Source organism: Lathamus discolor, chromosome 7, assembly GCF_037157495.1.
Source record: "Lathamus discolor isolate bLatDis1 chromosome 7, bLatDis1.hap1, whole genome shotgun sequence".
In the NCBI taxonomy this organism is placed as follows: domain Eukaryota; kingdom Metazoa; phylum Chordata; class Aves; order Psittaciformes; family Psittacidae; genus Lathamus; species Lathamus discolor.
Genome location: NC_088890.1, coordinates 3170691 through 3192998, shown reverse-complemented (window position 1 = coordinate 3192998; position 22308 = coordinate 3170691). Strand labels below are relative to the sequence as shown.

General features: G+C 46.2%; 1 protein-coding gene and 1 long non-coding RNA gene across 2 annotated transcripts; one reads left to right on the top strand and one right to left on the bottom strand.

Annotated features, from left to right (window-relative positions):
- Positions 1-1307: 1307 nt before the first annotated feature.
- Positions 1308-21296, top strand: IHO1 (interactor of HORMAD1 1). The gene is made up of 8 exons (XM_065687464.1): positions 1308-1363; positions 8572-8731; positions 9365-9522; positions 11308-11356; positions 11995-12082; positions 18857-18960; positions 19985-20380; positions 20411-21296. Exons 1-8 carry the CDS (start codon positions 1308-1310, stop codon positions 21251-21253), a joined length of 1854 nt encoding a protein of 617 aa, XP_065543536.1. The 3' UTR covers positions 21254-21296.
- Positions 9730-17104, bottom strand: LOC136018332 (uncharacterized). Its single transcript, XR_010614358.1, has 3 exons — positions 17017-17104; positions 13724-13858; positions 9730-10327 (listed from the first exon to the last, which is right to left on the bottom strand). It is a non-coding gene; the product is annotated as an uncharacterized LOC136018332 (long non-coding RNA).
- Positions 21297-22308: the final 1012 nt, after the last annotated feature.

Below are 22308 nucleotides of genomic sequence, written 5' to 3'. Positions count from 1 at the left end.
TCCAGAATGATTTGATTTTTTTGGTGGTAAAAGCTCTATTCCCACAGGATTTGATGGGGAAACCAGATACATACATCAAGAAAGCCATTATTTTGACACCTCTGAGCTCCAGGCTGCCTTTGATACTAAAGCCGAAGGAGCATAAAGGGGAATGTGAGTAGTCCTTTAATCTACCCATGAATTTATATCAACATTATTTGTATATACTCTACTCCATAAAGCGCTGTATTAGAACCAGCAACCAAGCATTTTCTCTGGTTTTGGGATTGTTTTGAACTAAAGGATTAAAAAAGCAGGCAAGTAAACATGCCCGTTTTCCATTCCTGAAGAAGTAGGATACAAGAGCACAAGGAAAATATTCCATATTTGAGAATCTTTCTCCACAGAGTGTTTAGAGGATGGGTTATTTCTGTCACACTTGTAATGGGTGAAACTAAATCATTCTGTTTCTGTAAGAGGCGTTTACAAGCCTCTGGATGTGAAGTAAACGAGCTCCATGGCCACCAGGCTGAAGTGCCTAAAGGGGCTGCAGGAAACCTGGGGAGGGGCTTGGGACAAGGGCCTGTAGGGACAGGCCAAGGGGAATGGCTTGAACCTGCCCGAGGGGAGACTGAGATGAGCTCTTAGGCAGAAGCTCTTCCCTGTGAGGGTGCTGAGGCGCTGGCACAGGGTGCCCAGAGAAGCCGTGGCTGCCCCATCCCTGGCAGTGCTCAAGGCCAGGTTGGACACAGGGGCTTGGAGCAAGCTGCTCCAGTGGAAGGGGTCCCTGCCCGTGGCAGGGGTTGGAGCTGGAGGAGCTTTAAGGTCAACCCAAACCATTCCATGCTCCTATGGGAGCATCCCTCAGTGCACCAGGCTCCACGCCTCCTCTTCCTCCCCTTGCCCAGCAATGTCCCCATGAGCCCGGAGCTCTGCTCCGGAGCAGAGGGAAGGGTCTGGCTGTGTGCCCTCCATGGGTGACCTATGGAGAGATCAGAGCTGGGAATAACGCCGGATCCACAGCCCCGGGGTGAGATCCATGGACCCCAGCCAGGGGCCTGCACCCTGGGCCCATACAGAGGCACCAGGCCCAGCCCTGGGGCCGCCATGTCGGCCGGGCCTGCAGGGCCAGGCCCTCCCGGCGCTCCCCACAGTGAGGGGGCACAAGGGGATGCTCCCCCCAGACAGGGCTTTATCCATCTTTATCCATCCCTTTCCTGCTCCTTGCTGCAGGGCAGTGTGGCTGCGTGCCCACCATGGGGTAGGAGAGGCGGGAGCAGAGGTGAGGGCCAGGAGCCTGCAGCGAGGGTGTCGGCTGTGGGGAGAACATGAATCCGAACGTCTGGAACATCAAGGAGATGCTGAGCACACCGACAGCCACCGGGTGAGCCACGGAGAGGGGAGACATGTACACGTAACGTATATAAACACCCAGTGTGTTTGACAGCAGAGGGGTGAAGCACATGAGGATTGATCTATTGGTTAATGGTGGTTAATCAGCCTGCTCCATGACCCTGTGTGTGTCACACCTTGCGCCCAGCCTGCCATAGATCCGCCATCGCCGTGAATTTAAACCCCAGCGCGGCTGCAGGCTGCGCCCTGGCGAGGAGAGATGTACGTATATAATGTATATAAACACCCTGGGCTGAAAGTGATGGGGTGAAGCACATCTAGAACTGATCTATGGCTAGTTACCAGTTAATGGTGGTTAGTCAGTGGAATCCATGACTCTGTGTGCGCCTGCCTTGCTCCCATCCTGCCGTAGATCCACCATTGCTGGATTTATGAAAGCTGCTCCCTGGGTTGTACAGGGCAGCCCCATTAGTCCTGTCTCTAATGAGACAACTGAACTGCTCTGTCTGTCTCTCCTGTGCAGATAAAGCAAACAGTCATCTGCAATACTGCTCCATGTTACGTAACTCCCACATTATTCCACATCCTGCATTCACACGCATGGCTTAAGGGGTGTTTTTTATCCAGCTGGAGCCCACGGAGCAGCTAGAACCCCCTGCAAATACAACACAGAGTGAAGCAACGAGTATTATGTGGATGCAAACATCTGGGGAGCAAGAGCGTACGGCAAGCGTTGCTCTACAGCAGAGAATCACCCTTTGCATCACCCGGTGAAATAGACAGTGAGATCCATCCCTGGTTTGAAGCTCACTGATGGATCTGCTCCTCCGAGCCCCTGTTAGTTAAATAACTCACTGACGTAACTAAATCTGCTCAAATTCACAGTTTCAGTCACACCGTCTCCTTGGGCTGGCGTTACCGCAACGACGGATGATAATGAAAACACAATTGTGGTTTCCTGGCCCATTATAAATACATATATATGAATTAATTGAATTTGCACAGCTGTGGGGGCCAAAGGGGAAGCAATGTAGGGAAAAACATGTTTATATCTGTCGTGGGTTTGTCTTTATAAATATGCATTGAGCAGTTCTATTGTCCTCTTGCTACCTGCAGATTTCTTTTCTCTTTTAATTGTGTTTTCAGTAAGTTTGAGAACTTGTGGCTTTCTTTCCGGTCAGAGAATGAGCAGGGGGATTCAGAGAATAGATAAAAATACATACTATTATATATAATAACATAGAATATTACATATTTATATTACATATAGAAATACATATATATTTCTATGTTTCTATTAACTATATAAATCATTCTATGGAGTCACGTGATAGGAAAAGAAACGAGTCTAAGACATACAGGTGCCTGTTTGGACAGGGATCCTTTTCTGCAAGTGAGTTCAAAAGGCTCGAGTAGGGCAGAAAATGTCCCTGAAAACGCAGCTGGGGTTTTAGAGGAGCTAAAAAGGGGGAAAGGTTCTCGGGAGGAGAATTGGCTTGTTATAAAGGCAAAAAATATTACTCATAGGAGCACGTGCTTGTGTGTGTTTGAAATGGAGGGAAAAGGTGTTGATTATGTTTCCCTGGCTCTGTTTCTGCTGCTGAAACCCTTTCCCGTCACAGCAGGGTATGCTGTATAATCCCCAGAATACTGTCTTTGAGGGAGCTGTAAGGATGGAACATAAAATCAGTGTATAATCCAGGTAGGGTATGAATCACGCTGTGAGCTCTGTGCAAGCTTGAGTCAGGGTGTTACATGTGAGAGCAGCTGCTACCCGGTCCTTAGGAAATGCAGAGCTCCAGTGATGCTGCACCCTCATGCAGTGGTTCTGCACAAGCCACAGACTGCTCTGGGGTTTATGTTATCTGTCAGACACACACGTGCTGCTCTGTAACCACACCAGCCTGAGAAATAGGGTGGGGGAAAAAAAATATCTGTTTTACCCAGTTTTAGGTATGAATATTGATCTAATATTGATCCTAGAGATGCAGCAGAGGGAAGGTTATCTAGCTGGACACTGTAACATCAGGGTGCCAACCATTTAAGAAGGTGGGAAAGGGGCATGCAGATAGAATGACAACTGTACAGAGCAGAAAGCTTAGGCTCAATTTGAACATCTCAACAAAAGGCACAGTTTTTGTGGTCTGAAATGCCAGATTTCATCAGGGAATGTGTGGCATTGGAGCAGCACTGCTGCCTGCCCAGCCAGGAGGGCAGGAAAGAAAGAGGATGTGACAACAGCAGCTGGAACAGCAGAGATGCTTCAATCAGCCTTTTACCAACTGGATAAGCACCAGCAGGGTGTGATGAGGAAAGAACATTTTCAGACTCCATAAATACCTGCTGGGCACTCCCAGGGGAAGGGACACGTCTGGCCTTGACCCTGAGCTGAGCACAAGACCAGCCTTCAGGGTACTGCTGTTGTAGTGCTACCGTGGATGACAGTAGAGAACTGGAGTCAACACCTCTGCAGGAGCAACAGAAGCCAAACAATCCACTGCTGTTTAGTTTTAAAACCCACTGATGTAGTGATGAGGAAGCTCAGTAGAAAGAAATTGAACTGAAGAGCCAAAAGGGTTAAATACTTGCCTGAGACCTAGAGACTATTTAGACTTCATGTTGAAGGTCAGAACATACCAGCTATCAGATCAGACATCAGAAGGACCAGCAGCAGACAGGCATGGTAAAGGAGACTACTGGAAATGAGAAGGCATACTCCAGGTAATGAAAGACAATGAAAAACAGGAAAATAGAAACTGATATATTATTATTTGGAATGGGAGTTATGAGAATTTTCTTGTCCCATGAGACTTACAGCAATTTGCTACAGGCATAAAAGCTACTAATACATCAACTTCCAAAGGAAGCCTGCCAGAGAGTGTGTAAGGCCAATATATGATGAAAATATGAGACGCATTCAAAAGGGGTGCTGTAAATTAAGGCCTACTTGGGCTGCTACTGCCTATGGCTTATTTCTGCTGCTGAGAAAAAACTTCCAAATATAACAACCTCATGCAGTCCATTATCCCATGAAATTCCACCCCACACAGCAGGGCCATGTGTTCTGAAATTGCCTTATGGCTGCAGGATAAGCAGAAAATGGAGACAGCCAGGACAAAGACCAGGAGAGCAGCTGTAAAAATCCTGAGCCCTGTAAGAAAGAGAAACCAGGGCTGTGGAAGACAGCTTGAGATGGGGGGAAAGCAAAGAAACCCCTCTTTCTCTAGATGCCTAACTCTTAATATGGTCAGGAATACATTATGCATAAGTAAACAGGGCTGCTCCATGGAAATCCCAATCTCCTCCTAAGGAAAAGTCCCTGTAAGTCATTGCAACAGGCAAGCATCTCTTGACATAAAGCTAACACAGCTTCCAAGGCGAGGAATGTCTGGGCAGTGTTGAATCACAGCCAAATGAATAACGGAATGGCTGATAGAACATAAAAAATTACCTTGAGGAATTAAAACAAAACCAGAAGAGCTTTAAGCCTGAAATCTGGAAACTGGAGGCAGTGTCTGAGCTGAGTAACCGAGAGGGATTTCCTTGTGGTTCATGTGTTAGGGCCAGTGCCAAGATCTGTATGTAGACATTCCTTTTAGGATATGGTGCACATGATCTGCAGCAAGCAGGTCATGCAGTTCCTGAGGGCAGGAAGCAGAATAACAATTTTACGTTGTGGCTGTTCCCAGCGAAGGGATGGCAAATGGCTGGAAGCTAAACCTCCTTGATTAAAGGTGCTCCAGGCCCCATGATGCTGAAGCTCCTCTGTATCTAAAGCTCCATTTGCTGAACACATTGGCAGGCAGCAAGTAGTGATGACAAGAACAGCATAGCAAAGCCAGAGACAGTTCCTATAGATACAGATTAAATCCAGGAGGAAAAGCAGGTGAACAGCAGCTCCCAGAATTTCAATTGGATTTGTTGTGCTGCAGCCCTGGTCACTCCATGAGGAAAGCAGGAAGAGCTGGGAAATTTCCTGGAGGGGAATCAGAACAGGAACTTTGTAGCACCCATTTAGAATCTTGAGTAGCTCAAGATTACTATGAAGAGAAAAAGATCTCTTCTTTGGGAAAGAGACTTTACTGCACTGTGAAGAAATGTGTTAGGAAGGTGTAAGAGAGCTTCACCCACAGTGCTGGGGAAGGAGAGGGATGCTGGCACAGGTTCAGTGGGAATGACAGAACCAAACAAAATCCCTCATGACAACACTGCCAATAGATGTTATTCTGCAAACTGGAGAAGGCTCACTTTGCTTTTCCAAATGACTCTTCAACCTTCGTGTTGGCACATGAGGATGGATCCAAAGAACAGAGAAGACTAATAAGCCCTCACGCATTTTTAGCTTGTTTGATGCCCCTAGAAGCATGTAAGAAACACAAAAAGAAGATGTTTTTCTCTCATGCTGTGTTTCTTTTGGGTTGTATCTGACAGCTGGTTGGGGGCAAGGCAGAACCTCAAAGGAAAGGTGAATATTTGGTTATGGTTGTGCTAAAATATATGGAAATGAAAATCAGAACTTGGAAGGAATGAAAGAAGCTCCCAAAAGATCAAACTTCTCCTGTGGAGGGGAGATTCCTGCTGGCAACAGGGAAACTGAGTCTGCACAGAACCAGCTGACTCCCCACATACGCAGGGGGCTGCACAGCTTTTAGGTCGCACTCATGTTACAGAAAGCGTTGAGGTTGCCAATATTCCAGTACCTTGCATGAAGTTAGGTGGGAAAAAGAAACCATTCCAGCAGTCAGCAGAGGATGATTTAGCATTTCTTGGGGCTGACGAGAGCTTGCCTTAAGTGTCTAATTTGGAGATACATATACCGAAACATTATGGGCACAAAATGCATGAAGGAGTTGGGGAATGTCTTGTGCTAGCAGAAAGCTAAAAGTTCTCCTGAAGTAAACTATTGCATCACCTAGGAGGGACTTCTAACTGAGATTATATATCTAGGATGTTTCCTCCTGGTTTATATTTAGGATGGTGCGTGCATCCCTGCAGCTCAGGCATCCTGAAGGGAATGGTCAGGTGGTGAGAAGAGCTGTGTGGATCATGGATCTGGTCACAGATCTGATCACGCTTGTCTGATCTCACCGTCAGGGATAGGGAGACACACCAGGGCCACACCTTGGCCAGGCTTAGATGGTCTTGTTAGTAAATGAATTGTTAATGAAACGAGGGAGAAAGAAATCCATTGCTCAGGGGAGTGAATGTATTCAAAAGAGACATCTCTTTCATCTCGCCTCCTAAATTCCAGAAGTGGAAATTTAGTCTCTAAATCAACCACCAAAATAGTTGGACTTGAGACAAACAACAGAGGCAGTAGAGCAGCCAACAGCCACCTTTGGTCCTAGCGTCAGTGCAGAGTGAGCCTGGACAGTCACTTGGCTCCTAAAATCCTCTCAGCTCAATTCTCCTCAAAATACCCATCACAAAACTCTTTGTTACAGGATTCCTGTACTTGAGGCATTAAGTAATGTGAAGGGACTGAGAAAATGAGCAGGTTGCAGGATGTGACATTCACCAGTCGTGCCAAACACTTTCAAAGGCAGTTTGACAAGACAGTAAAGCACTTAAGGATTATAAAACCTTCCTTAAACTAAGAGGAAGCTTTTTTCATTGGGAAGACAGGAGGATTTGGAAAACTGGTGCAGGAGATCTGATACAATGCAAGCAGAGGTCCTGCCTATGCAGGGTCACAGCAGCCCGTGTGCTCTTTATCCTTGTAGTGCCTGAGGATTAAGAAGTTTGGGGTTTTCTCACAAAGCTGATCTGAGATGGAAACAAGAAGCTGTGCTGGTGAAAGTTGTGTTGAGATTCTTTTCTTAGTAGATTTGGGTCCAGGGACAGATCAAGGGAGAAGCTTTGAATTCAGACAGATTTCTCAGGCTTTTTAAGGCTCCAGAGGCCCATACATACCTCATCTATTTTTGCCTGCGGCTCAGTGTACTCACTGAGCTTAAAGCCAAAAGTTTTAATACGATATTGTCACTGACACCATTAAATAATAAAGAGGGAAACTGAGCAGTTCAAGTGCTACTACTAAATCCCTGCCCTGTTGTTTGTATGACGTTTGGGCTCCTTCCAAAACTGGGGATTAACAGGACATGTCACTGCTAATAAATGTTGGGGTGATCATCTTTTGTTAGACGCCTGAATTAGTCTCGTGTTCCTTCTTTACTTCTGTGATGCGATATGGAAAGAAAACCCTGCATAAGAGTTTTTTCATTGATACTGGCCTGTAATTCCAAAGGCAGCAACACACCTCTCCATTTTGATAGCTTAAAACCCAGCAAGAACTGAGAGTATAAACCTGTCCCAGCTTTTCTAACATTAGGACCTAGCACCCCATCAGACCTTGTGTGGAGCAATGGAATAGCAATCATGTGAAGAATGAAAAGTGTCTGTATCTTTGCTAGCAAACAATCAAAACCAGCCCCTGACACAATGAGAAGTAATGGTGCAGCTGCATAGGGAAACCCTTGTCTGAGGGAAGCTGGTACTGTGCTGTGAGCCTAGTCCATAAAGCAGTAGAAGATGTGTCTCTGAAGAGAAGTAGAATCAGTGCAACACAGCACAAAGTCAAGGCTGGCTAGAAAAGGTTCATCTGGGAGGCACCCAGGGGAAAGCAAAGAACTTCTGAGTAGCGTATAATTACATCTGAAATATTTCTGACAATCCAGATCAATTTGTCCAGCCATATGCTACCCATTTATTTGTTGTTCCAGCGTATCAGACTTAAGGCATCTAGAGAATAAATGCCCAATAAATGTCAGCTATCAGTCAGAAAGATTTACTCAGCTGGAACTGCCTTGCAAATCCGTCAAGCAGCATGAGCTACAATGTGAATTATTATCCAGATGGTGACAAGAGTAACCTGGCACTTGCTGGGGGCAAACCCCACAGTGTGCCTTAATTATCACTGACCAGCAAAGCAGGTAGGATGAACTGGTCAGTCCTGGGTTTGGTCTTCTGCCTGTAGGACATGCTGGGGAAACACTTTTACCCTGCAAGGTGACTACAGAGCTCCCACACTCTGTTTGTACACAGTTTAAGGTAAACCGGTTGGCTTTGAGTAACAAAGCCACATGCTGTTAAACATTATGCAGTTAGAGGAACAGTAGAGTGAAAATGGACACGTTGGGGTGAGTCATGCTTGAATGGCTCCTGCAGGTTGTGCAGGGAATTCCGTTTGCCTTTTGAATTGCTCAATACCTATTCACAACCCACTCTGCCCCATTGCAGGTCAAATAAGCTTCCCATCCGGAGCAGCGCTCCCAGTGACTACTCGAGTTTGAGTGACTCTCAGCTGCTCTTTGGCTCCCAGTTCTGCCCGGAGAATGTGCAGTCGGCAGCAGCTCTGCTGGAGCTGGGCACGCAGCCGGGACAGCACAACTCCCAAGATGTGAGTCTCACCCTCCTTCAGCCCCATGCAGGCACACAGCCTCCATTCAAAGTAAATGGAAAATGCTAAAACCAAGTGGGAACTAGCTCTAGTCATGTCAGATAACTTGGTACTTACGTTGTCTGTATATCTATTTAGATTAGATCTTAGGCAGATGTTCCTCCCTGTGAGGGTGGTGAGGTGCTGGCACAGGGTACCCAGAGAAGCTGTGGCTGCCCCATCCCTGGCAGTATTCAAGGCCAGGTTGGATGGGGCTTGGAGCAATCAAGGAGTTGTTCCTGCCCGAAAACACTGGGATTCATTCATAGTATCTGTATTGAGCATACACAGAGTGAAAATCTGCACACCTCAGGATTGTAACCAACTGAAAATGCCCAAAATGAGAGAAAAGCCTGAGTCTGGAGGCATTTGGGCTGGATCCCAGTTCCACAGGGGGTTGACCTAACCAGGCATGCTAAGTGAGGCATAATCTCATGAAATTCTTAATCATCTCATCCAATCTAATCTGTCACATCCAATCACTGTGACCTGTCTGCAAAGCACTCGGGAAACAAATGTTTGTGGGTTTTTTCCCCTAATTAATGTTCTGGTTATTTTTATACTCCAACAGTTTTTCTTCCTTTTGTGCAACAGAGCGAGCCCAGTATTTTCACCAAATACCAGACAAAACCACAGTTATTTGATGAAGAGATAAAAGAAAAAGCTTCACTTCATTTTGGTGCGGGAAGAGCGAAAAATATCTTTGAAAGTTTTGAAGTGAATAAGAACAAAATAAAGGACAAATATGATCGGTATGTAAAGCATTCATTGGAAATCCTTTCTGTGCTGGTGGTTAGCACTCCCTGCAGCTCCTTCTTCCCCTGTTCAAAGTCATACGTGACAGAGCTGCATATTTCTCCAAGAAAAGTATCTTTTCAGGTTTTAAACAATCTCTGGAAAGAGCCACAGGATAAGAAAACAGGGTTTATTTGCAATGTGATTTATGTAACACACTCAGCCATAAACCACAAGGAACAACACAACTCTAACCTGACTTCACCTTTGTCTTTCTTTATCTCATCAGCAGGGGATTTTCGCTACTGATTCTCTGTGAAAACCCGTATTTCTCAAACGATACACTGTTTTGGGACTGACTGAAGGGGCTCTGAGGACAGCCTCTGCATTTAGGCCAGATGTGGAGATAGCCAAGCATACTTGTGTGCAGTGGAAGATGCAATGATTACCCCTTTTAAAAATCAGCACAGATCTCTAGAATTTCACTTGTAAATAAGATTTTTATATCCTGTGGTTTGGCAACAGGCAAGTGGAATGTGCTCCCTGTGGTTTGCCTCTGCTCTTTGTCAGATGTTAAGAATGAAATGGTCAAGTAGGCCCAGAAGGACCTTAAGGAACAAGCAAACTGTTTGAAGCTCAGAAATGAAAGATGGCAAACTTCCCAGGGCACCTATAAATGATTCTTAGTGCTGTACATTTTGTAATGTAATATCCAAAGTGAAATGCATTGTTATTAAAACCTGTGATCAAATCCGGCTATGTATCCTTTTCTCTTTTGCAATGGGCACTGTTTCTGATAAGGCGAAGTTGATTCTGTAGTGCCTATTGGAGAAGAGGAGGATTTTTGTAAGTGAATTAGGAGAAATGAACAAATAGGTTTTATTGTTTAGGCAGAACTCTTAATTATCCTTTATTTCTTCTTTAAATTAATTATGCTCCTTCCTACACTCCAGACTCACTCCCAATTTATCAATTTGTATCACCTGCAAGTTTGACTAATCAAATGAATATCTTCCTTTCCATAAGGCTAGGAAGCTTTCAGAAAGCCCTCCTAATTCTCGTAACTAGACTCTACCTGGCCTCCACCTTTTTGCTTGTTGCAATTTGGATCACTAAAGGATTGATATTAAATTACATGGCTCTTCAGAGAGGAAATATGTTATCACTTTGCTTAGGATTTGGTTTGGTGGGTTAATCATGAACATAGGCTCACTCAGCTTAAAAGGATGGATAACAGAGACCACAGGAGAAAAGGATTTGCAGTATTTGTTCTTCCTGGCTTGGGCTTTGTTGATACTGAAGCTTTTCCCATGTTTTTCCCACAGCTATTTAATCCAAGTACAACATCCATGTATCCCAGCAATTGGCATGTCACCTTCACCAAGGCTATGTCCTTCAGCAGATAGAGCTGTGGTGACACCCCAGCACCGAAGGGACAGTTGTGGAAATGCCAACTAAATCTTTTGAGAGAGGCACAAATGTTAGGCCAAAAATGGAAGAGTTAAAAACCCAACTCCACGTACATGACATAAACGTACATGGTATATAGAGGGGTTTTTCCTTACTCTACACAGCAGAGCCCATGCTTTCCTAAAACAAATAAGGTGATTTCAAACAGTCCCATGTCATGTCGTGTGTCCGTCGTCCCCCCCCCCCCGAAGTAAGCATGTTTCTGTGCTTACATTATGCACTACACTATGCCTTGCAGTGTTTCATGTCTCATGCTAACTGTGATCTTCTCAATTTCTGTCTACTTCAGTAACACGTCTGGTTTATATTTGTTTTGGTTTTTTCCATTTTAGTGAGGTTTTAAGCACCTTTATTTCCAGTATCAAAGACAGGCTTCAAGGGGTAAGTTAATTCAAATTCAGACTGCAGAATAATGAGCTAGAAATGCTACAGAACATTCACCTTCTCTCATTTACTGTGCTAGTTCCATTATTACACTATTTGTCTTGAGCACTCAAATACTTTAAACCAATGACTGTCAGGGTTTTTATATAGACCATTGTCTCTGTGGCTTGTCCATCAGGTCAAGGTCTTTAGAGCCTTGCCTCAGAGTCAGCAGTAGGATTTCTCTGGGTCTCAGGAAAAAGAGCAGGCTATGACAGCTGTCTGCAAATACTAGTTCTTGTTTCCTTCTGCCTGAAGAAAGTAGTCTACTCTTGGGAATAAGTCAATGTGGTCTTACTGTGTGAGGGTAAAGGTCTTCCCCTTAACATATTTATAATTGCTCAATGTTATTATTAATGCCATTTTACCGATCAGGATCTCTAGTTTGCAAACTCTTAAGATGTCTGCAACATTTCATAAGCCATTCCAGATCTCCTTTGGGGTTGCAACCAAACCTGAACAGATAAATCACCTTTTTCAGGGAGTTCCATTCCATGAGTTGTGCAGTTGTTATTCTGACGCATTTGGGGTTGTGGTTTTGACAACAATAAAAGGGCAATGTATTAATTTTCTTCCCTTTACCTTTGTTTTTGCAGCTGCAAGGATGCTTGGACCAGTTTGGAGAAATGTTTGAGTCAAGAAACAAATCCATTTTGGCTCACTTAGAAACCATCTCCAAGACACGTAAGTCCCTTTTTGTATTTCTGTTAACAGCAGAGGGCACAGTCAAACTGCTGAATGTCAGCGTGTTGTCTCCAAGAAGGGGTGAACTAGGCAGGTCATGCCACTCACAGCTGCTCTTCCCAAGGGAGAAGAGCAAATGAGACTTATCCATCGCATGGACTTGCCTGGGTTTCTATTCTTGCTCTGTTATATTTTCCTTTTCTCTGCTCTCTTGTGTCAAGGAACTTAGGTGTTGCGTGGTTAGATACCATGCACAGATAAATGCACTTCCGTGTTTTCATGTTCTGCCTGGAGTATGATCATTCTTAGACTATATGGAGCTCTAATGGAAAACACAGTAAAAATAACTCTGATATTTATATCCCAAGTATCCAGTTTCAGTTTTTCAGGATTTCTCAGATTTTCATGTGTTTGAAGCCTTCCATTGCTCCTCTCTGTGGCTTGAAGTGGTCGTATTTTAGATATGAGCAAAACTAGTACCGCTCATTTCTTAAGAAGCAGAGAGTGAAGCATGCTATTGCCATGACAAAAAGGTGATCTCCCCACAAAGCCAGTAGTGTAAACCACTTTAGAAGAGCCCTGTCTCTGAAGAGGCTTGTCACAGCAGTCTTTGCTGAGAGAAAGTGCTTCAGAGAAATTGTTTCTAATTTGGCTTATGCCTGAGCCTTTGAGAGGGGATTAATCTTTAATGCTGGTGTGATTTTTTATCAACACCCTGTCAGGACATTGCTCAGTGCTTGTCCTCTGTGCAAGAGCAAGAGGCCCTCAGTGCATGCTATACCTTGTGAGATCAAGGTAGCAGACCTTCACAAAAGCATTATATTTACTGGGTGGTAAAATGCAGCTTCCACAAAGCACAACTTTGACAGATACCCTTTAAGTCAGCATAGCCCTCTCAGGCAGAAAGAGTGGAGCCTGGTTCATTCTGCTGGAGGTTGTGATAGTCTGAAATACCAATCCTGTTATACCGAGAACACTCCCTTGCTGTGCTTGGCAAGTGCTCTCAACAAGACCTTAATGTAAGCAAGAATCCGCCTGCTTTGGCCAGCACAAGCTCCCCATTATGCATTTGCCCATCTCCTAATTCCTTCAGCACCTCAACTCACCCACTCTCTGACAGGACTTTGCCTGATTTCATACACCTTGTACACAGGAATTGTTGTCATGGCACTGAAAATCAAATCTGTTGTTCACAATTCCCCCTTTTCATTCCATACCATTTGCTCAGCTGTCCTGTTTCTTCTCCGTACTCATTTTAAATAAATGTGCCTTGAATGAAATGAGAAGCCTCCCAGAGGTGCCTGCTGCTAGATTTTCAAAGCAATTGAAAAGAAAAATTGGCTCTTTCTGCAATGTATCATGCTGCAGAATGTTGAATCTATAATGAAAAATCATCACATGCTCCACAATGTTGTTCTTTTTATATTTAGGGGAGGTTCATCTGTCACTGGTTAATTGCTGATAAATGCTGCCATTTGACTCTATCACAGCAATGGGTAATTAAGTTCCCACTAAATAAATACCTGCCCTAGTGCCTTGAAAAGACCCCAACTGAGGCAATTCCCTACCAAAACTCAGGTGACAATGTGCTACGTTCAGAGCTGATAAAGCACGGAATGCCAGTGGCTGATGATACAGTACCTTAAGATGTGGGTGACATGGGAGAGACACAGTAAGTCATTGGCAGTAGAAGACTTCACATGTAGGAGAGGAATGCCAAAGACGAAGAGGCTCTTTTCAAGGCAAGAAATAGCACACCAGGACCGTGAAACAGATCTGCAAACAAAGAAAGGTGGAACTTGAAATCAAGCCTGTCTTCATTAAAAGCTCATAGAGTATGGCAGGCTGCAGTTATAGCAGTGGGGAGCAAGACATTTGGCAGCCTCCAGAGCCAGTGGGCAAGAACAAAACAGACAATATTTTTCAGCACAGATCTCCAAATGCTGTTGGTCTGACATGCTCCATGCAGGAAGAGCTATAAAACTGCTCTCCATGGAGTGTTTGTCCATATGTGCTTGCACACAGTGGATGGAGGTGTGTCTGACACTGGAGATGAGGCAGTGTTTGCCCAAGTAGCTCCCACAGCTGCTCTGTTCCTTGCTCACATATTGGTGTGCTGTGCACAGGGATGGGGAGAGGCAAGTAGACCCCACGCCCTCAGTTCTTCCACCTGATTGAGTTGCCTGCTTATCATCTGCTCTTTCCTTCTGGTTTCAGCTCCTCTAACTCGTGATTTTTATGCTCTTCTCATTTTATTTATATACCCCCACTTCTAGCAAAACTTCCTATATTTTTTTCCATACAAATCTCAGTTTTCACAACTCAGCTCTCTCAGAATTGCTTTGCTCTCCTGCTGTCTGGCAGTTCCAGCTGTGACAGCTCCTAACAACCATGTCCTCCACAACACCTTTACTCCATTGCAAATGAGAAGCACATTCCCAGCCAGCATTCCACAAGCAATCCTCTGGTGCTCCTGCCAGCAAGGGTGACACAATAGCATGCAACATGTCCCTTACAGAGGTAGAAGCTGATGAAATTCTCTGACAAAATCCAGGGCCTGGTGGGCAGTTTTCAAACATGACTTGTTTCAAGACTCCTCAGACCTTAGAGCAGCTCCCAGTGCCTAAAGGGGCCAACAAGAAACGTGGAGAGGGGCTTTGGATGGGCTGTGGACAGGCTTTGTCCTGTTCCTGTAGGAACAGGACAAGGTGAACAGCTTTAACCTGCCAGAGGGGAGACTGAGATGAGCTCTTAGGCAGAAGCTCTTCCCTGTGAGGGTGCTGAGGCGCTGGCACAGGGTGCCCAGAGAAGCTGTGGCTGCCCCATCCCTGGCAGTGCTCAAGGCCAGGTTGGACACAGGGGCTTGGAGCAAGCTGCTCCAGTGGAAGGTGCCCCTGCCTGTGGCAGGGGTTGGAGCTGGATGAGCTTTAAGGTCCCTTCAGCCCAAACCAGTCAGGGATTTTAGTTCTGTATGGATTGAAAAGCCAAGATTTAAAGTTCATGAAAGAAACACCTTTCCCATGCAGCTGCTAATGAGCCATGCAGTGACTGGCAATGATCCGAACAGGATGCAGCTGTGACAGCCCAAATGTCTCACTCACTGGCACACAGCTCGGTTACTGCCCAGGCAGAAAACACAGCACTCTGCTGAGCCCCACAGCTGTCTTGTCTCGGGTCTCACTGGGTTTGTACCACCTCCTATTCCCCTGCTGCACTCAACCTCTCTCCAAAGTGTTATTTAAAGCCTCTGCACTGTCAGTGCCAATCTAGGATGAACTGCAGATGATAGATAGGCATCAGAAAGAGTTGCTGTTCAATATTCCTGGGCTGGGAGGCTGTGGCTCCTTCTGTTGGTTGCTTTCACTGGAGTTCTCAGCTGCTGGGAGTGCAGGCTGATTTGGGGGAGCCCTCTGCAGCACAGGGGGGCAGACCTATCCCAATGTCCTAAAGCATTTTATTTCATGCCAGATTTCACATTCCTTAGGTTATTAATGGAAACCAGTAGCATCCAAAGACCATGCTACAGCATATCAAAACACAGTGTAAAAGACTGCTTTGTTTATAGTAAAATACCTTGAGAGGCACAAGTCTGTGCATAAACCACCCATTAATGGAGTAAAGATTTTCTCTCAGTGATCAAGTTATTCAGTAACTCTCTGCTGCAGGGTTTATTTGAGATAAACTTGCTCTGAGGCAGCCGTTCTTGATCATTTTCAAAGACAAGAGACTTGACTAACAGGCTCCTTAACCTGATCTCATTTGGCCACCTCAATCCTTGTATTTTAAGTCTCAGATTAATGTTCATTTTTTATTTTCTTTAATAGTGTTTGACAAGCCTGAACACTCCTGTGGCATGGAAGCCAGGCAGGGAAGGAGAATGCCCCTCCTCTGTACTGAGAGTGGTTTTATCCTGCAGAACACTCCTACACGTACAAACGAAGCACGTTCAAAAGCCTGGCTGCCGGTTACTTGCCTGCAGCATGCTGTGCTGAGTCAAACCTATGTGCGGATCACAAGCCCAGTGGATGCAGGGTTATTTTTAGTCCGAGGATACCATGTTGCAGGAGAACAGACAGGGTAGGAAAACAAGAAAGTTATAAAAATAGTCCTAAACTAAAATGAATTGAATGGAGAAGAGCAGCAAGCTAATGGGAGCTCACTGCTGCTGGCCTTCCTATAGCCCCACTGTGGCACAGTGGAAGGTGATGAAGGGATGAGAAAGGAGTTTCCTCTTCCCATCCCTGCTGCTTTCCTCCCTTTCAAAGGCTTGCAGGCTAGGATAAGGCTGGCAAAACCCTGCTCTCAGATTCCTGGTAGCCCTTAGGTCTAACCAAAGGTCTTGAAGGCCCACTCAAACATTACCCCCACCACTACAGACCCATTCTGCAAGCCACAGCTTTCCCCCTGTCATTTGTTAAAAAGTCTAAATCTGCCAGAAGACTAAAAGCTTAAAAATGGCAGTGAAAGAGCAAGGACAAGCAAATTGCCTGCAACAGCAGAGAGCTTATTGCTGAAATGTGTGCAGATAATCCTCAGAAATCAGCCACACTCCTGCAGAGAACAAGGCAAAGCCATGTGGTGATGAGCACCCTGAGAAAATAAAGAAATTCCCCCCAAACCTACATCTAGGAGGTGGTTTAACTCAATGCACGTGAGGATGAGGGCTCCTTCTCACAGCTTACACTGTGCCCAAGCATCACTCCTTCATATGAAGGCAATAAGAATACAACTCCTTTCAGCAAAGGAGTATCTCTTAAGCAGCAACTGTGCTATACAACAGCACAGCACCTCCAGCCCCACACCACCAGACACCTCTGTTTCCCATAGCTAAATAAGCCAAACACTTTCAATCTCCTTTCATAAGAGGAGATTATCACTAAGCACTTCATTATCTTGTAGCTCTCCTCTGCACGTGTCTATGCTCAATCTCTTACCTTGCACAAGGACAGCTACGGGCATACAGGGACTTCCAGCCCTCCCCATCAGCCAAAGCCTGTATCCCACCACACTGCCCTGTTTCACCACAGCTCCTGATGCTGGCATTTGAGTCCATGTCTTCTAATTACCTTCTAATTACCTAAATGCCTTCAGGTTTTTGCACCCAGGTGATTTTAAGCAGGCTTGGCCCATGGGCAGACCTTGAGGAACACTTTCTGTATCTGCCTTGTTCTCTCATGCTGCCCTTCCCAAGAGCTGATGTTTTCCCTTTAACTGAGGCTTAATCACTTCATTTTTCTCAGCTTTTTTATTTTCATATTATATGACAGCTTCCACTGAAAAGCTCTATTTGAGTCCGCAGCAAGGCCACTGCCTTTGTCTAAGAAATCACCTATCTCATCCTAATGCACTACATTAGTCAGGCCCAATCCACCTTTTATAAAAGCTTGTTCCATTTCATTCCATTTTCCCCCATGCCTTTGAGTACTCTTTTCCTTAAGATCTTTTCTAAAACCCTGCACAGTGTGAGAACAAACCAGTAATCCCGTAATTGCTCAGATCTCTTCCTCCCTTCCCAAATGTACCTTTTAAAAACATCCCTGTTTTCTCACAGCAGCAAAGCCTGTACAATCCCTTTCTGCCTGCCTCTCCCTAGTAGTTTTTAACTCTTTAACCAGTTCCACCTAGAGCCTGGCAGAGGGCACAGCTCACTGAGATAATTAAGTCCCTGCAAGCTTAATGAAAATAGCTGGGCAGGAGAAGTGATCCTGAGCACTGTGCAGCCTGGGAGCACACGTCTCTGGGGTGAGAGGTGCCCTGATAAATGCTCCATGTGCAGCACTAGCTTCAAGCTCCCAATTCCACCAACACCAAAGTCAATCAAACACATTGGGTCTGTAGTAAAAGAGGATTAATCAATGATAGAGCTCTTGTAGCCACTTGTTGAAATGTGGGGTTTACTCTGACTGCTCAGTGCTAGTCCAGGACTCCGGAGTTTCAGTCATCCCGGCCCGTTTGCTTGGCAATGCTTTTGTTTTAGCAGGAATGCTTTGCATCCTATCTTGTGCCAACATTCCACCCCAGCCACACCATCTGGACACACCTTCCTGCCTCTTCGCAGGAATGTTTAGGGAACAGCTCTTTCTCTCCATCCTGATTTATGATGTTAAAGGAAGACTTCCATAAGATTGCTAAGGATTTTTCCTCTCCACACAGGCTGCAAACCACACTCCTGACTGGAGTGTATTAGGCACAGCAGTGGTTCCTGGAATTGCAGCTGCATGGGGGCAGGAATTGTCCAATCATACAGCACAAATCCCTATTTTTGATCAGTTTTTCAACAAGAGCATCTTACTCCAATTTGAAACCCTTTCCACAGGACACTGCCATGGCCCTCACAACCTTACAGTATTCCAGCTGCAGCTGCCCAAACACTGGTTATGCTGGGGTGGATCAGCTATACTGGGGTCCCCCTCTGGCTGTGCCTCTTGTACAGCTGGCAGACAACTAAGCCTCATCCTTGCATTGAGCAGAGCAAGTTCAGCAGCTTCACGTAGCCTTTCATCTCCAGCTGCCATATTAATAGAGCTCAGTAAATGAGGTTTGGCCTGTGCTCAGCATCTTATAAATTCCAAGTGCTTGGCATTAAATATCCACCCTATTGTTCATGGCTTGGGGCTCAGGGAGATCTCAGCAGGCAAATCACTATGGTTGCACAGCACAGGGAAGTATCTCATGCCGAGCTGTGAAGGAAATAGCGATAGTATTGACAGTGCTTTATTCACATTTACATTTGTAAAAGACCAAATGTGGGTTTTTATTGATTTTCCTGTTTAGTGCAAGATGCTTTTCAGAGTCAGTGTGGTTTGGTGCTGAAAGCTCTGACAGACAAAAGCCAAACGGAGCAGGCGCTGCTGGAGATGGAGAGGAGACTCGCAGCAGTAAGTGCAGAAATTAACCTTTCTTTCTAGGCCCTTGCTCGGGATTTCTCCCACTTCCACAAAATATGAACTGAACATTAAATTGCCTTCCAATGGTGGGTTATAAAGTAGACTGCTCCTGTTCTAATGAAGGGGGAAAGACATATTAAAATGCTAATCCTAGGCTAGATACTGACTGGCTGACAGTGCTGTAAACTCTGACAAAACCCTGGTTGGGAAAGAGGGGAGCCCAACAGTGCCCTGTTGTGGCAGGCGGTGATGATGGAGCACTGTTTCCTCACGCTGGCACATGCCTTCACTGGAGGAGGTGGTGCAGTGCATGCCTGTGAGGGGAGAGCATCTTGCAGAGGTGCAGTGCGTTGTCCCTTCAGCTGGCTGCTTCCCCAGGGAGAGGAAAGAAGAGGTGAAAAAAGAACAAGGAAGTGTCAGTAGTGAAAGAGTGAGCTGTCAGAGACCTCCTGGACAGGTCGGGCTTCTCTAAAGGCCCTGCTGCACGAATTGCTTTTGTCAAGGATGTGTCATGCCAGCACATGAAGAGGCAGTGCTCCTGGGAGAGAGGACACACCACAGGTTAGGGGTATGCCCCAACCCCAGCCTCTCACGTCTGTGGGACAGTTTCATAGAATCCTACAATCCCAGACTGGTTTGGGTTGGAACGGACCTTAAAACTCATCCAGCTCCAACCCCTGCCACAGGCGGGGACCCCTTCCACTGGAGCAGCTTGCTCCAAGCCCCATCCAAGCTGGCCTTGAACACTGCCAGGGATGGGGCAGCCACAGCTTTTCTGGGCACCCTGTGCGAGCGCCTCAGCACCCTCACAGGGAAGGACTTCCTAATATCTAATCTGAATCTAGTTTGAGAACATGCATTACACAAGTAGATATAAATTGCTGATCTTTGGTTCAATTACCCAATTTAAGGGGTCTAACTGACATACAGTACCTTAAAGTTTCTGATTTAAATACTCTTCTTGCACTTTTTAACTTGCTGCTGACTGCTTGTGCTCTGCTTGCTGCTTCCCCAGAAAGATGCAGAGCTTCTAGATGTGAAATCCAGTGTCCAGCTGCTGCAGGAGGGTCTGGAGTCACTGCCAGCTCAGCTGAGAGATCAGCACCTGAAACTGTGCGAAGAACTTGGCTTCCTGAAGCTCCCTAACACCTTAGCTGAGCTGCACACATTGATTTCTATTGCCAAAGCCCGTCCTGCCATGGCTGATAACTCCTCCCAGACCTCTCCTGGCCCATGCCAGCACTGTCCTCTGTATGAGGAGAGCCCCTTGGGTCCCTTTCACTTCCCCTGCATGAGACAGGGGGAGCAGCACAGAGACTCCCCCGTGAGGAACCAGGTCACTGGAGATGGCACATCTAGAGATGACCTGAACACAGCTTCAGGAGGGAACGTCAGCCCCAGTGCTGCCAAGGTGTGTAGAGAACACTCCTCATTGCAGGAGGTGAAATACAGTTCAGAATCACAGAGCTGTGTCAACCACCCTTGCATGTGCTGTGCTCACAGTCACTTTTTGGGAGGTCATCAGAAGAAGCACTGTCCTGCACCACAGGAGGTGCCTCTACCCACTCCAGTGAGGAAGGCGATCAGGAGAAGTACTCGAGGGTTCCAGTCAGTGATGCCATCGCGACAGAGGCAGCCCCAAGTTTCCCACCCTCCTGTATGGAAAGATGTGCCTGGGAGAAGAGACAGCAACTGGAACATGGACCGTGAGGTGGAGAATGCAGCTGTAGGGAACAAAGCGAAGCAGAAGCCAGGAAGGATGCCCTGGAATAAAGCAGTGGGGAGGAAGAAAACGTGCCCTGCTGTGAGAAAAGGCGAGCTCTCCCGATGTGCTGAGCCTGGGCCGAAGCAAAGGAAGGCAAACGGGACTATTGAGTTGGAGAGCTCCAGAAAAAATGGCTTTCCCAGATACAAGGTTGCTCTCAATTTGGGAAGCTCCAGCTCAGCTCCCAACCAGCAGATCCTCAGCACTCAGCCGAGGCTTACAAAGCACTTCCCAGTAGTGCCCTGCTCCGATAAAAGCCTGCAGCAACTTGCAGACAAGAGAAAGAGAAGCTTGGAAATGCAAAAGAGAGAAAATGTTTCCATTGTGAAAAGGTACCTCCTGGATTCCTCGCCTCAGGAGAATACCTTTTCCCTGTGCAGCACCACAGGTGAAAAACAGATGAGCTGCTTCAGCCTCCGAAGCCCTGGAAGCACCAAGAAGCCCCATCCTGTTGCTGCGCTGCCTCAGCAGAACACGGGCTGCTGCTCTCTAGTTTTTGACAGTGATTATTCTGATTGAAGGGCTTTGTTGCCTGTTCAGGGCCCTCAGTGCCATCGGTTTACCCTAGCAGGTGCTACCTGCTTACTCAGAAACAAGGTGCCTAGATGCTTGGAAGTGTTATTGCCCGCTTTTGTTGTAAGGGACTGCGTGGGATCTAGGGAGAGCTCCCCCTTAGCTTGGAAAGCCAAAGGGATCTGTATTAGTTTGCTCCCTGCTCCCAGCAGACGTGCCCTGGGCTCCAAATACAGTCATATTTACAGTATGACCCAGACACTCACCAGGGAGGAGAGGGCAGAGCACAGATGAGCAGCTCAAGCAGTCTCAGCACTGAGGCCTGCCTGAAACTTTCCAGCTAGGTGTAATAACCTCTCTGTGGCCAGAGGCTTTACTCTGCTGTTTCTCACTTAGTCTACGTTGGTTTGTGTGTCTCAAGAGTTCAGGTTCTGAGCTCCCTGGGCAGCAACAGTGTTCATTGTTCTTGTTAATATCAGTAAGGTTCAGATTTGTTTGGACAGGAACAAGTTTCGCTGAGGAAACCCAAATCCCACCACCTCGGGTTCATCAGTTATTGCATTTCTTCTCCTTTCAAGCAGAAAAATCTTGGTTTCGGGAAACTCAGGAAATGATTTGCCTCTCACATCTCTTGGCTAACTGGGGAATTCTCCAGTGTGCACTTCTCAAGGGCAGTGGTCTCAAACAAGAGCCAAAAATGTGACATTCACACTGAGCAGATGAAGCCGCTGGTGGACAGCCCTTGCTCTTTAGGAACCTCTCAGGCGAGGAATCGCTCCAAAACACCCAGGTCAGACACATTTGGTTTGCAATCTGAGTAGCTCTCAGCAAAAGCAGTATTTGGTGTTGACAAAAGAGCTCTATTGCCACGAATCCGCACGGTGCAGCTTCGCTGTCCTGAGGGGGAAGCCTGCGATCCCTTTTTCCTGGCTGTAATAAACTCATTGTGTGTTTGCCAAAGTCCAGCATGGCTGTGTTGGTCTTTGGGGAGAGGCAGGATCCTGTTCCCGCGGGTGAGCAGGCGGCTGCTCTTTTAACTGCCCTGGGTCGTGGAGCTGGGA